General features: G+C 35.0%; 1 protein-coding gene across 1 annotated transcript in view; it reads left to right on the top strand.

The window, feature by feature from the left end:
- Nucleotides 1-13,435, top strand: part of LOC111515988 (uncharacterized) — a 113,222-nt gene that overhangs the window by 69,974 nt on the left and 29,813 nt on the right. Inside the window, exon 3 of the mRNA XM_074173851.1 lies at nt 8,220-8,602. Coding sequence (XP_074029952.1) covers nt 8,220-8,602 — 383 coding nt within the window. The remainder of the gene's footprint in view (nt 1-8,219; nt 8,603-13,435) is intronic.

Below are 13,435 nucleotides of genomic sequence, written 5' to 3'. Positions count from 1 at the left end.
TCGATCACCAAGTGATTATCTTCAAAAGGAAGATTAAACTAAATATACTCACGATGTTATCCTTATTCATACCATAGATACCTCTTATATACGTCTTGAGTGTCTTAAATTAATTTCACAATAGTGACTCATCTACTAGCCCTACCTACTATTGGGTATTGGTCCATCATCTTTATTCATAATATTATTATGTTTACTTATTTTTACACTCTCATAGGCATCTAGATGCCTGTTGTTGTTTAGTTTAATCTTCCTCTTGAAGATGATCACTTGGTGATCGAAACACGTGCCGAGTGTTAAAATAACGGTATGGTATTGGGAAAAACTCCAGTAATATTTATATATGGGTGATGAAATTTACGCCTGTTCGAAATTCATAAAAACCGATCTTGTGATCTGCCAGTGAAGGAACAAACGACTTCTTTGCAATCTTCGAAAATATATATAATCACTTTTTATTATTGATGAGTATTAATTTATTCTTAATGGTAGTTCAATTGTATGATTAATTTATTTTGATTAAATCCAATTTAATATGTAACCAAATGACCATATATGATAACATTCAACACGGTGATAACTCCAGCACAATGTGAATAGTACTCAAAGGACATACAATTCCGCACATCATTCAATTTGAACGATAACTGTTGAGATGTTTACTATACTAATAACTGTTTAATAAATATTGCAGAACAATATTACATTCTCTCTTCTTATGAATATCTTTATCAAACTCTTTATCAAGAGGTCTCAATTTAACAACTTGTTATTCGAACACGACAAAACCTCACATCACTTCAAGTCTCCAAGCCAAGTTTTCCATGTAATTTGGAGCTTGATCAGCATGTATGGATTATATTGTAGGGGTTGAAAATTAATGAAAAGATATACCTAACATTTTCTAAACCCAAAGTTTGAACGATTTTTCATTCGTTATAAATTATTATTAGTATTATTTTATTGAAATGAATACAGAAGACATTCCTATCATAGAACAAGTAATAATAATAATAATAAATGTGTGACTTATTGGTGGAAACAACTACCAAGCACCCATCGCCATCTGGCCAGAGTTTTTAACTTATGGCTGGACGGAGAACAGCGGATTCCGGATTGGTTTGTCGAGGGGCGGACCGTTCCCATCCCCAAAAGCGAAGATTTATCGATTTCTAAAAAGTACAAACCCATAACATACTTGAATTCGTGTTATAAGTTATTTACCAGCATTTTATACATTCGAATACTCACTGCAGTCACCGTACATAAGTAAACAGAAGTAAATTCACTCCCGTCGGCGTCTTTGATGTTTCGGGTCGAGATTTTATACAAATGAGCAATGGTTCATCTCAAATGAGGATGATGCGGGAAGTATGGAGTGCAGCTCGTAGATGGAAGAATCCTACACCATCTGCATGCTGGAGAGACGTATACTCGTATACCTCGGGATGGAACAACGCCACTCACGAGAGGTAACAGCAGTGAAGAACTCTCCGCGGCAAGTATCACAACAAACTCCGACAGATTTGGTCATCGGAACTGTCGGGGAAGAACAAAGTTGGTGCAACAAATAAGATTGCCGTTCCAATCTTACTCTGCCCGTTTGGAGTAGTGAAGTGGATTCGGAAGCAGTTGTATCAACTCGATGTGGAGACCCGAAAAATGATGCATCCCCATAGGAGTTTGCATCCCAAATCGTCCGTTCCACGGCTCGACAATAAGGAGGCCGGAGGTTAATAAGTAACAGAATGGTACTGGATGGAGCCTGTAAAGTCGTCACGAGTTCGGATTCCCTTCTTTGCATGGTCCGCGACCATGAGAGAGCAGGAATTGGAGCTTTTTTTTAGGGGAGTTGCCAAGCAGCTAATGAACTCATCTTAGTTTTAGACACTGAACGGGGTGACCATAACTCTGTCACCGAGTTGGAATCTGTTCAGCAAAAGGCTCATATAAAAGCCGCAGAGTACACACACAAAAATGAGCCTTCTTCAATAACATTGATGTCCTTGGCTTATCAAAGCGCCTGACTCTCGCTTTCCTCCAATCAAGTGGGGTGAAGTCGGGAACTGAGGGGTTTATCATGGCCTGCCAGAATGGTGACTTCAACACCTTAGTCTACCGCAATCGCGTGATGGGTATAGAGGTTCCTGGCACAAGGTGCAGGACTTGCCGCGAGATGTCCAAATCCCTAATGCACTTGTTGTTCGCATATCCGGCCTATGCGGTCTCGGTCTATATTTATCTACATAACCCCGGCCCTAAGAGTTCTGACGGTATTGACGAGACACCGGTGTTGCCCTACGCACCGGGGGATATTGAATCTGTTGTGGCGAACTAGAAGTGCCGAATTTATTGGAACTATTCGTTCCCCACCCTCAGCCTCATACAAGCTAATAGGCCTGATATAGTCCTTCTCGACCACCAGAGCAAGACGAGATTTGTTTTCAGCTCCTGGCGAGACGAATTTCGCCCAGAAGAGGAGAAAAAAACGGATAGAATATCGAGATTTTCTCTTCGAACTCCTCAGACTTTATCCAGACCAATCTGTCGTATTGGTTGTTCTGATTTTATTGGAATCCTTGGTGGAATAATGTCCTCTCTACTATCGAATCTCAAAATCATACCGGCTTGCCGCACCAAGTCAGAAATCTTAGCCGGAAGGCTGATATTTTTGGCACACTACGCTTACTCGGGGCACATGATTCTCGAACCCAATGATCACTTACCCCACGGTGTGGGGAGTGGTCATTGGTTGATAATGATGGCGCACCTTCCCGAAAGTGTCGGGGCTTCGGGGGATAGGGCCTGACCAGCGCACACTTCGGTGGAATAAATGTGTGAAAGCTATTTTTCGTTTTTTTTTGCCGGTTTTTTTTACAGGTTTATGCCTGACGTTTCGTCTACAACTGCGGTAGACATTATCAAAGGCGATGTGGTAACGGTCGCAGTGCCCGTGTGGGTGCTCGAGTTGTTGTTCCCGTTGTTTCCAGTGCAGAAACTGTAGTTATTCCATTTTTGAAAGAATGAGCTTGTAACATAATTGTTTCTGGATACAAAAAAGTACTATATTTATAAGGGTGATTACTGACTTCTCAGATGATATTTCATTGGCCGAATATAACAAATATTGGTTTTTATTAAAGTAAGTCTATGAGAAAGAATTTTGTCTCATTCAATGATGCCAAAGTTCAAAAAATTTGTATTCGTGTGTGCAGATCATATTTCTCGATTTCTAAAGAATTTATATTAACTGACCTATTGGAATTTTTAAAATCAGATCATCAAATTAACCTTTTCCTGTCAATAATTTTAGTTCAGTATTGACAACAGTATCTATTCAAAAAACACTTTTTTGTGTTTGTTTTCCAAAAACGCAGCACGTGTTTCGCCATACAATGGCTTCTTCGAGCGTGTCTTTACTAACTAAATTTTACATATTCAATGCTAATTTTACATATTCAATGCTAATTTTACAATTTGAAGTACCTAAATTTCAAGTACCTCAGTTTTTCTAACCATTCAATGTTTTATGTGTACCTAAGTTTGTAATTACCTGAGCTTTTGTACCAGTTTCCACCTTTGAAAAAATATTTAGTAACGGAATGTTACTAAATATTCAGTATATTACCCGAATTCTTCTTCCAGACATGCTAGAAGATTGAGTTTCAAACTATTCTCTTCTAAATGTAACACTTAGTGTCATGATTGAACTCATGTCCTTCTGCTAAAAGGTGGTTCGCTAATGTGGGAATTTTCTTTCAATTTAAGAAACTACTTATTTCATCAGTTCGGACTTCCATTGTCTAATATAATATAAATTAATTTGTAATCCCTGAAAAAATAAAAATATTAACAGAAAATAAAAATTTTATTAAACAAAAACTGAAATAACAAGGAAATAACATACAAGCTTCAAACAAAAAATAAAAATTGAAATATTAATAAAAGCTGGAAATTGAAAAAGATTATTAACAAAAAATGAAAAATAAAAATTAAAGGATTCCAAACCAAATTACATCACGATGTTTCGATTGTTAGTATCCACAATCGTCTTATTGGTGGACTTATTCCACCGAGATCTCACTATTTATAGGTCATTCGAGTACTTTCACCTATCCCCTCTTTCCTGTTTCCGCTTCATTGGTTTTAGCTGGAGATGACCGTTTGGAGGGAGTTTTATTTTTCATTTTTTAATAATAATATTTTTTAATTTTCAGCTTTTATTAATATTTCAATTTTTATTTTTTGGTTGAAGCTTGTATGTTATTTCCTTGTAATTTCAGTTTTTGTTTGATAAAATTGTTATTTTCGGTTAATATTTTGATTTTTTCAGGGATTTCAAATTAATTTATATTATATTAGACAATGGAAGTCCGAACTGATGGAATACATCACGAAACATTGTCAACCACCTTCAAACAAACGAAGAAACTACTTCTTTGCTCTTTAATTATTTGGGAAAAAGTTCTCCCTGTTTGGCCAATATAAGGTTTTGGGTCCATGGCTTGCTTTTGTAGTTTTTTTTTTGTAAAGAATGGAGTCGATAATATCTACCTTATAACCGTGGTTGGCCGCGATTTGTTTGATGAAACTCAGCTCTCCCTGGAAATTACCTACAGTGGAATATACAATAGACTGTGAAGCATTCTACTGAATGTAGCTAGTTCATGCTGGTAAGGATGTGTGGAGGAATTATGTATGACAATTTTCGTATAAGGTGGTATGTGGAAAATTGCAAAATCATGTTTATGATTAACTTTCGTAATAGTCAAGTCAAGGTAATTTATTGAATTATTTACCTCCCTTAAAGTGGTGAATTTTATTGACGGGTGAATGAAAATGACATATTAGACGAATTTACCTATTTGCCTATCTGTTCTAGTAAACATGCTAAGACTTCATCTACGTATCTGTACCAGTACAAGAAATTGTTAGTTAACTGATTCATCATGGATTTCATTATCTATGTTATCCATGAAAATTTCAGCAAGCAAAGGACTCAACGGGTCACTCATTATTATTAGTCCTTCACTGCATGAATTGAATGTTCCGTCGAATTGGAAATAATTCTATAGGCAAATACTAAGTAAATCTAAAATTTCCTGTTTTATTAATGGATTCATTCGTTTTTGTCTAAGACTAGATCTTCTAGAATGTCCAGAAATGAATAGGTTTAGGAATTTAGGTATTTACTAAATGACCAAATAGGATTGAATGACTACCCCTTACTGAATATTTTTTCAAATTTGGAAACTGTAACATACGCTCAGGTCATTTAATTCATTATAAAGGTACCTATATATAAAGGGAAAACTCATGTACTTGAAATTTAGGTAATTCAAATTGTAAAATTAGTTTGTGTAATCGATGACTTGTGTTGCACGTGTTGCAATTTTTAAATTTTTTTTTTGTGAAAATCTCACAATGAAATGTTTTTGAATACGTTATAGATTTTCATCAGGTATCGGCTAATTCCACCATAAAACAGTATCTATATTAAGTACTAATAGTAGTTGAAGAATATCTATTTGAACCTACAGATCTGCTTCTGAAATTATCGAAGCTATTCAGAAGCGACTTCTTATTGCAACAGCAATAAAAAATCAAATTTATTTTCTAAATAATACATCTTCCTCTCCACAACTGATTTTCGGGGGAACCGGTTCATTTTGGTAGAAAAACCGCTGTACCAATCATCTAACTTACTTTAATGTTTTGTGAGCCCTTTAACATGTCTCACAAAACAAAATATCTTTTTTTCTTGTATGAAGATCGCTGAATTCTTCACATAAAAAGAAAACGAATATATCTTTAAATATTTTAAAAGCTTCAATAGAAAACCCTCATAACCCTATTGTAGGTACTTAATATTTCTCAATCCAAATTATGAATATTCTGACTTACTACTTGATGAAAATTAATAATAACACTTTCCATGACTTGAAACAACAAAATTCCTCATTGATATCAGAAGAAATAAAAAATACATAGAGGAAGCTTGAATCGGCTCAAATACTTTATCATCTAACATTTTACAAAACCACACGTGTTTCACTATGCAATACGTTCTTCAGATGTGTTTTATTACACGATGGCTCCTTCAGGCGTGTACAATACTCGACTATCAACGTTTGTTTATAGGTGATTGACAATTTTTATGATGAATTTCATTACTTCGGACTTCCATTGTCTGATATTATATAAAATGATTTGAAATCCCTGACAGAACTACGAAAAAAAAGAAGAATTAAAAAAAAGCTGAAAATAACAATTATATTAGGCAAAAAAAAGAAATGAAATAACAGTGAAATAAAATAAAAGTAAAAATAGAACAATTGAATAAAAATTAAAAATAAAAAGTCAAGAGATTTCAAACCAAATTCACTTCGAAAAGTATTCAAATTGATGTTTCAAATGTTGGGTTTTAATTTTTAAAGGGATTTGTTTCTAATTCACGTATTGGAAACAGTGCCTAGAATGCTAGATCGGAGTTCAGGTTAGTAGTATGCTAGAAGAAGAAGAAGAATCATGTCAATAGTGTCAAATTAAGGCAAAATATAAATTATAGTTCAATACCACCTCAACAAGTTGTTTTTTTATTTATTTATATAGAGGAAGATAAGTTAGGTGCACAAAATGTCATATGTCACAGAATGTCTTGGAACTCGGAACATAAGTAAACAGAACAACACGCCTCTGAAATGTCATCTTTATTTGTCTCATACAGGTAACAGATTCATTGTCCTTTATTAGCTATAACCGATGTTGCCAAATGGTGAAATACAAACGAATCGCTTTAAATGTTGAATGCATTATTTCATTCCTCTTTTTTAAGCATCTAAATAATTTGTTAAAGAAAAAGTTTGAAATGATAAGTTTGAAATGCTTTGTTTTAGAGCTCTTTCATTAAAACTACTTGATTTTCGTCAGAAGGAACATTCTCCATTGTATTCGGGTGATGACTGGACTCATTCCACCAAGAGATGATTATTTATATCGAGTACTTTTCTTCGCTTTCCTTTTTCCGCTTCACCGGTTTAGTGGGAGATGACCGTTTGGCGGGAGTTGGCCATTTTTCGTCTTGATTATGGGTTTTCATATATTGCGTATCTCTGCGCTAGCTTGGTTGCAACATGTAGGTATGCGGCTCCTTTGAATTTCCTCATAAACCAGTATTCCTCCCTGTGTATGATCTTAGCTTGGGACCACTGGATGTTATGTCGATGGGTCCAAACACGCTCTGCTATTCCTGATTTGCTGGTTTCCCCTCGCTGTGTGTGTTTCTTGTGCTCGGCAATGTGAACATTCAATGGCCTCTTAGTTTCACCGATATAGGATTTTCCGCACTCAAAGGATATCCGGTAAATGCAGTTATTGGAATCGCAGTCCTCGTTTGGTTGGCTGGTTTTAGTGAGGCTGCTACGGATAGCGTTTCCGGATCTGAAGCAGGTTCTGATGTTGTACTTGGACCCAATTCTTCTTATGCTTTCCAATAATCCGCTGATGTAGGGAAGTGCAAGCACTGGTTGTGACAGCTTCCCTTCCTTGTGAGTCTCCTGCTGTCTTTTAGCCAAAGTCTGTTCCACCATCGCTTTGGAGTAACCATTCCGTTAAAGATCATTTTTGATGATGTCTAGTTCCTTCTCGGGACCTTCCTTCGTATTACAGAGCCCGAAATCACGGTCTAATAGAGTCTTGATGATTCCTCTTTCAGTCGATTGGTGGTGGTTGGATTCGTGGTTCAGATACTGATTGTGGATACTAACAATCGAAACGTGATGAAATAACTTGGCTCGGAATCTGTAAACTTTTTTATTTTTAATTTTTGTTCAATTGATTTATTTTTAGTTGTATTTCATTTTACTTGTTTCTCATTTCAGATTTATTGCTTAATATAATTGTTATTTTCAACTATTCTTTTTTAATTCTTCATTTTTTATCAGTTCTTTCAGGAATTTCAAATCATTTTATATAATATCAGATAATGGAAGTCCTAACTAATGAAATTCACTCGACTTTCATTTACGCTTGGAGAAGCTATTGTACAGTAAAATCATGTTGCGGTTTTATAAACTGTTCAATGAATATCTCACAATAAGGTGTTACTCGAAAGAGTGTTCATGGTTTTTCCTCAAGTATCGGCCAATTCCATCATATACATCTAAGTTCGTTATTAACTAAGGTCAAGGATATATAAATAAACTTCGTTTTTGTTTTAGCGATTTCACCCGTTTCAACCTTCACCAACATTTCCAATGCAAGCATTCTTACGGGAGGCAACAGCAATACTTCCCCCACCTCCGTGGAATCTCTCGAGGAACCAAGGGCTTCGAGTACGTCGTCCAGTCATTCCCCTCAGCCCCAACCGTCGTCCTCAACAGGATCCGCCACGAATAATAGCAGTTCCAGCAACCAGAGCAAACCTCCCTACTCCTACGTGGCGTTGATAGCGATGGCAATTCAAAGCAGCCATCTGAAGAGGGCTACGCTATCCGAGATCTACCAGTACATCACTTCGAAGTTTCCGTATTTCGAGAAGAATAAGAAGGGGTGGCAGAATTCCATCAGGCACAATCTGAGCCTGAATGAATGTTTCGTGAAGGTTCGTATCGCTTTGAGAGACATAATTTCAACTTTCTGTATTCGAATAACCTAGACTGTTCAAAAAATAGGGTGATTGTTCAAATTTCGCAGTGTGCACCGGTGAGAGGCATAAAAGCTAGAAGTTTTTTGCGTGTTCGGCGATTATCTGCTATAGAAAAAAATGGTTTGAAAAAATCTCATCAAGTTTTGTGTAAACAATGGAATTAAGTGCCCAAGTTCCTTGCCATAAGCAATACAAAGAAAACTTCCGATATTGTGGAAAAACAATTCCTGGCTTTTGTATCGCGGTACTGCACCTGCTCACTCGTCATTGCTTGTTCGCAATTTTTTGGCCAAGAACAACACCGTAATCATGCCTCAGCCACATTTCTCACCAGTTTTGCTCCCCTGCGAGAAATATTTTTCAAGAAAAATGAAAAGTCGCCTAATTTTTTGAACAGACATCGTATGGTAATTCATTGGAGAATATTTTTACTTATTACCTGAACAGTCGTTTGTCAGAAGATTTGTTGATCTATATTTACCAATTTTATGTGGGATTCGTTACTTTGGTTAGGCTATAAATTGATGCAGTACTGGGATAGCAAAGAAATACTAAAAGGAAAAATGATGTTGCCAATTGAAACAAGCTCTGGTTTAGTATGACTGGAATATTATTATTTTCCTGGTGTTAATAGAAGCTGCCCCGCCTTCCCAATTCAGAGAGTTTCCGAAATATTTTAATGGTATTGAGAGTCGAGTAAGATGTCGTACTAAGTCTTCGTTGAAGTCCGTATTGTTGCCGAAATGAAAAATCTAGAAGCCAACAAAAAATCAAATTGAATATAAACTGGACAAATAAATTCCATACATACCCAGACGCCCCGTATTCGTGTGTAACTCTTTAAGAATGGCCTGGCAGCTTCCACCTGCTGGCCTCCACGTTAGCACAGCAACCTCATTCGCCTAGGTCCTAGGTCGGATCGTATCGTTGCGTCTGTAGAGCAGCATACAAGGAACTCGTGTTCAACCCAACATAACAAACACAAAAGACATTTCCAAATAGACTTCCCATTAATATTCAATTCACGTTACTACGGAAAAGATCCAGAAAAAAATATTTTTCTTCTAGTTTGGGTCTGAAAGTAACTTCCATGCACGATCGCCATATCTTTATAAATAGTTTATTTTCAACTTGATTTCGTTCTTCATTCTTTCAGAAGTGTCAGACAGATTTTTTATGGAGATGGAGAAGTGAAAGCCTGACCGTTTTTTTGCAAATGATTATTTATGACAGAATAATACCCCTTTCAAATCTCCTTTGTTTTCCAACTCAAAATGTTGAACCTGCTAGTGTTATAAAACTATTTTCATTACATAATCTTTCAAAAACACCTTTAAGATATCAATTAACCTCAAGTCATCATGAAGTGATTACTATATAGTACTTACTAACGGAAATGTGGAAACGCCTACCTGATTTGCTGAAATAAATCCTGTCTGATGTCTGAATCTAACCCAGAGTAAGACTTATGGAACCCAGTATGAAGGTACAAAATCTGCTATGAAAAATTTGATGGATGTGTATTATATATAAAATGAGACAATGTCTGAAATAAAATGTGAAAATTTTAATTTTGTGTTCAAAACAGAAGTACATGTCCTCCGACACCATCACAAACAGAATAGAATATCGGGAGATACGGAGTGTGTCAAAAATGGTATTGACCGCGTCTATGAAGATGGAAAAGGATTACCGCAACTTCAAAGGATTAATCAGAATTTTGGAAGATGGCATAAGAAGACTGATTTCAGAAAATACCAAATGGCATACGTTGATGACTGTATTTCCAAATAGCAAATATATATTTGAATATATGGGTAGAAAATCCGCGGTTCTGAAATTGACGAAGGTACACTCAAAAATGAAGAATGCATTGAAACCAAAATTTTTAGAACACCTGATGGAGTGTAAACGCCTCTCAAAGCAAAACTACATGTGTTCAGATGAACAGATAGATGCAGTTGAATATAACAAAATTCGAAAAGTAGTGGTACATGTCATCTCATCGAATCTGGAATTGAGGAAAGATCAACGGAGTTTATTATTTTCATGCATCTCTTTGAAAGAAGGACTGTGAAAGATTATATCAGAAAATTTCAAATGGAGGACATTGATGACGACAACCCAGAGTAAGTCTAATATAACCCAGTATGAAGGTACTAAATCTGCTATAAAACATTTGATGGATGTGTATTATAGAATGAGACAATCTCTGAAATAAAATGTGAAAATTTTAATTTTGTGTTTTTATTGAAAGGCCATCACTAATGTACCGTTTCCTATTTGAATTTATGATATTTTGAAAAAAAAACACATATATATATATATATATATATATATATATATATATATATATATATATATATATATATATATATATATATATATATATATATATATATATATATAGTGTGACCCATTTAAAATGGAACCACCCTGTAGAATGTGCATTTTTCAATCAATCTCAATTTTTTTTTATTGAAATATTAAGCATTTCCAATGCTTTTTAATTTTCTGTTATTCTAGAATACACTTCTCGTAACCTACACTCAAATGAATGATTTTAAGGGAATATTATCCACAAATCCAGTGGCGTAGTCAGATTTTTATTACAAAACGCTTGCACCACAAATCTCTCACATTACCATATTTTCAGGAGTTATAACTGTAGAACGCATTGAGCTGTTGACTTCGGATTTTCACTGTACAAATTCACTGGTGTTCTACTTGGTGATGACAGTGTTGTCAGATCTCAAATATGTCTATAATCTGAATAAAAATGACAAACAAATACTTTGTTTCCAAAATTGAAGTTGTTGTAACTTCGTTGTTAACAAATATTTTTTAATGAAAATTTGACAGTTTTGATTTATAACGACTAAGAATCCAGTGGTGTAGTCAAATTTGAAAACAAAAATTGCCTAATAAACTTTTGCCATTTTTGACAAACAAAAAAAATCATAGAGTGCCTTGGAAATGAAACTAAAATTGTGAAAGTTAGTGTCAAGATACAGTTTTTCATGCTTAATATTTCAATGAAAAAAAATTGAGATTGATTGAAAAATGCACATTCTACAGGGGTGGTTCCATTTTAAATGGGTCACACTGTATATATCTGGATTTTTTTTATTCCCTTCATTAATATCTCGTCAAGTTGTTTATGTTCGCCTTTAAAATCGAGCCCAAATCCTCGATGATTTTCTTGCGATTATAGTATAAAGAAAAAAGGATAGTAAGACAGCGGCTGTGTTAAACTTGTTTGATGCATTTTAGCGCGCACCATCGCAAACAAATGCTATTATTTTGAGGAACTAATGAATTCAGCTTGTAAATGGTAGATTCAGGTAAAATTTTCTGTCTCGTCACATTTTTGATGACTGAATCTAATAATTGTATAAGTACCTGCTAATGTTATAAAACTATATTTATAACATAATCTTTAAGGAACACATTTAACATACCAATCAACCTCAAATCATCATAGAGTGATTAACAATGTACCTGTTTAATGAGATCCGGAAACGCCTACCTAATTCGAGTATAAAAGCAGTACATCTCATCATTCATTACCATAATCTCATAACCATTCTGTGAGTTAGTAACACTGGTGACTTTCAGAGCAATACAAATAATTATCAATAGGATCGAAATGGAACAAGTTCCAAGATTTTTAGAAGATTTAACAAAGTGCCTTAGTCGCTCAAAACGGAAGTACATGTCCTCCGACACCATCACAAACAGAATAGAATATCGGGAGATACGAAGTGTGTCAAAAATGGTATTGGCCGCGTCTATGAAGATGGAAAAGGATTACCGCAACTTCAAAGGATTAATCAGAATTTTGGAAGATGGCATAAGAAGACTGATTTCAGAAAATACCAAATGGCATACGTTGATGACTATATTTCCTAAAAGCAAATATATATTTGAATATATCGGTAGAAAATCCGCGGTTCTGAAATTGACGGAGGTACACTCAAAAATGAAGATTACATTGAAACCAAAATTTTTAAAGGACCTGATGGAGTGTAAACGCCTCTCAAAGCAAAACTACATGTGTTCAGATGAACAGGTAGATGCTGTTGAATATCACACAATTCGAAAAGTAGTGTCACATGTCATCTCATCGAATCTGGAAATGAGAAAAGACCAACGGAGTTTATTATTTTCATGCATCTCTTTGGAAGAAGGACTGTGGGAGATAATAACAGAAAATTTCAAATGGAGGACATTGATGACGACAACCCAGAGTAAGACTTATCGAACCCAGTATGAAGGCACTAAGTCTGCTATGAGAAATTTGATGGATGTGTATTATAAAATGAGACAATCTTTGAAATAAAATGTGAAAATTTCAATTTTGTGTTTTTATTGAAAGGCCATCACTAATGTACCGTTTCCTATTTGAATTTATAGTATTTTGAAAATATATATATCTAGATATTTGATTCCCTTCCTTTACATCTTGTCAAGTCGTTTATGTTCAAAACTTGCGTTTGCCTTTCAAATCAAGCTTTCAAAACCTTTTTCATAACGTCACATTCCAATAAATCTAACCTCTAACAAAAAACTACTGTTTAAAAAGTTTGCCATTCATATGCCATCACGCGAAGCGCGCTAAATTCAAAATTAAAAAAAACTAATTTCTCTAAATTTCCCAGGCAAAGAAAATTCACCCGTGAATTTTCTCTTCAGGACTAGTTTAGTGATTCTTCCATCTCTTTTTCATCTTTTATATGTACTGGAGTTAGTTTAGTAATATGGGATAGGTTTGACTCTGCTTTCCCG

Source organism: Leptinotarsa decemlineata, unplaced genomic scaffold (genome assembly GCF_025532065.1).
Source record: "Leptinotarsa decemlineata unplaced genomic scaffold, Ldec_3_MD MMD2_tig00000505_RagTag_RagTag, whole genome shotgun sequence".
Classification (NCBI taxonomy): domain Eukaryota; kingdom Metazoa; phylum Arthropoda; class Insecta; order Coleoptera; family Chrysomelidae; genus Leptinotarsa; species Leptinotarsa decemlineata.
Note: the sequence above shows the minus strand (reverse complement) of the source record. Positions and strands in the feature narration are given on the sequence as shown.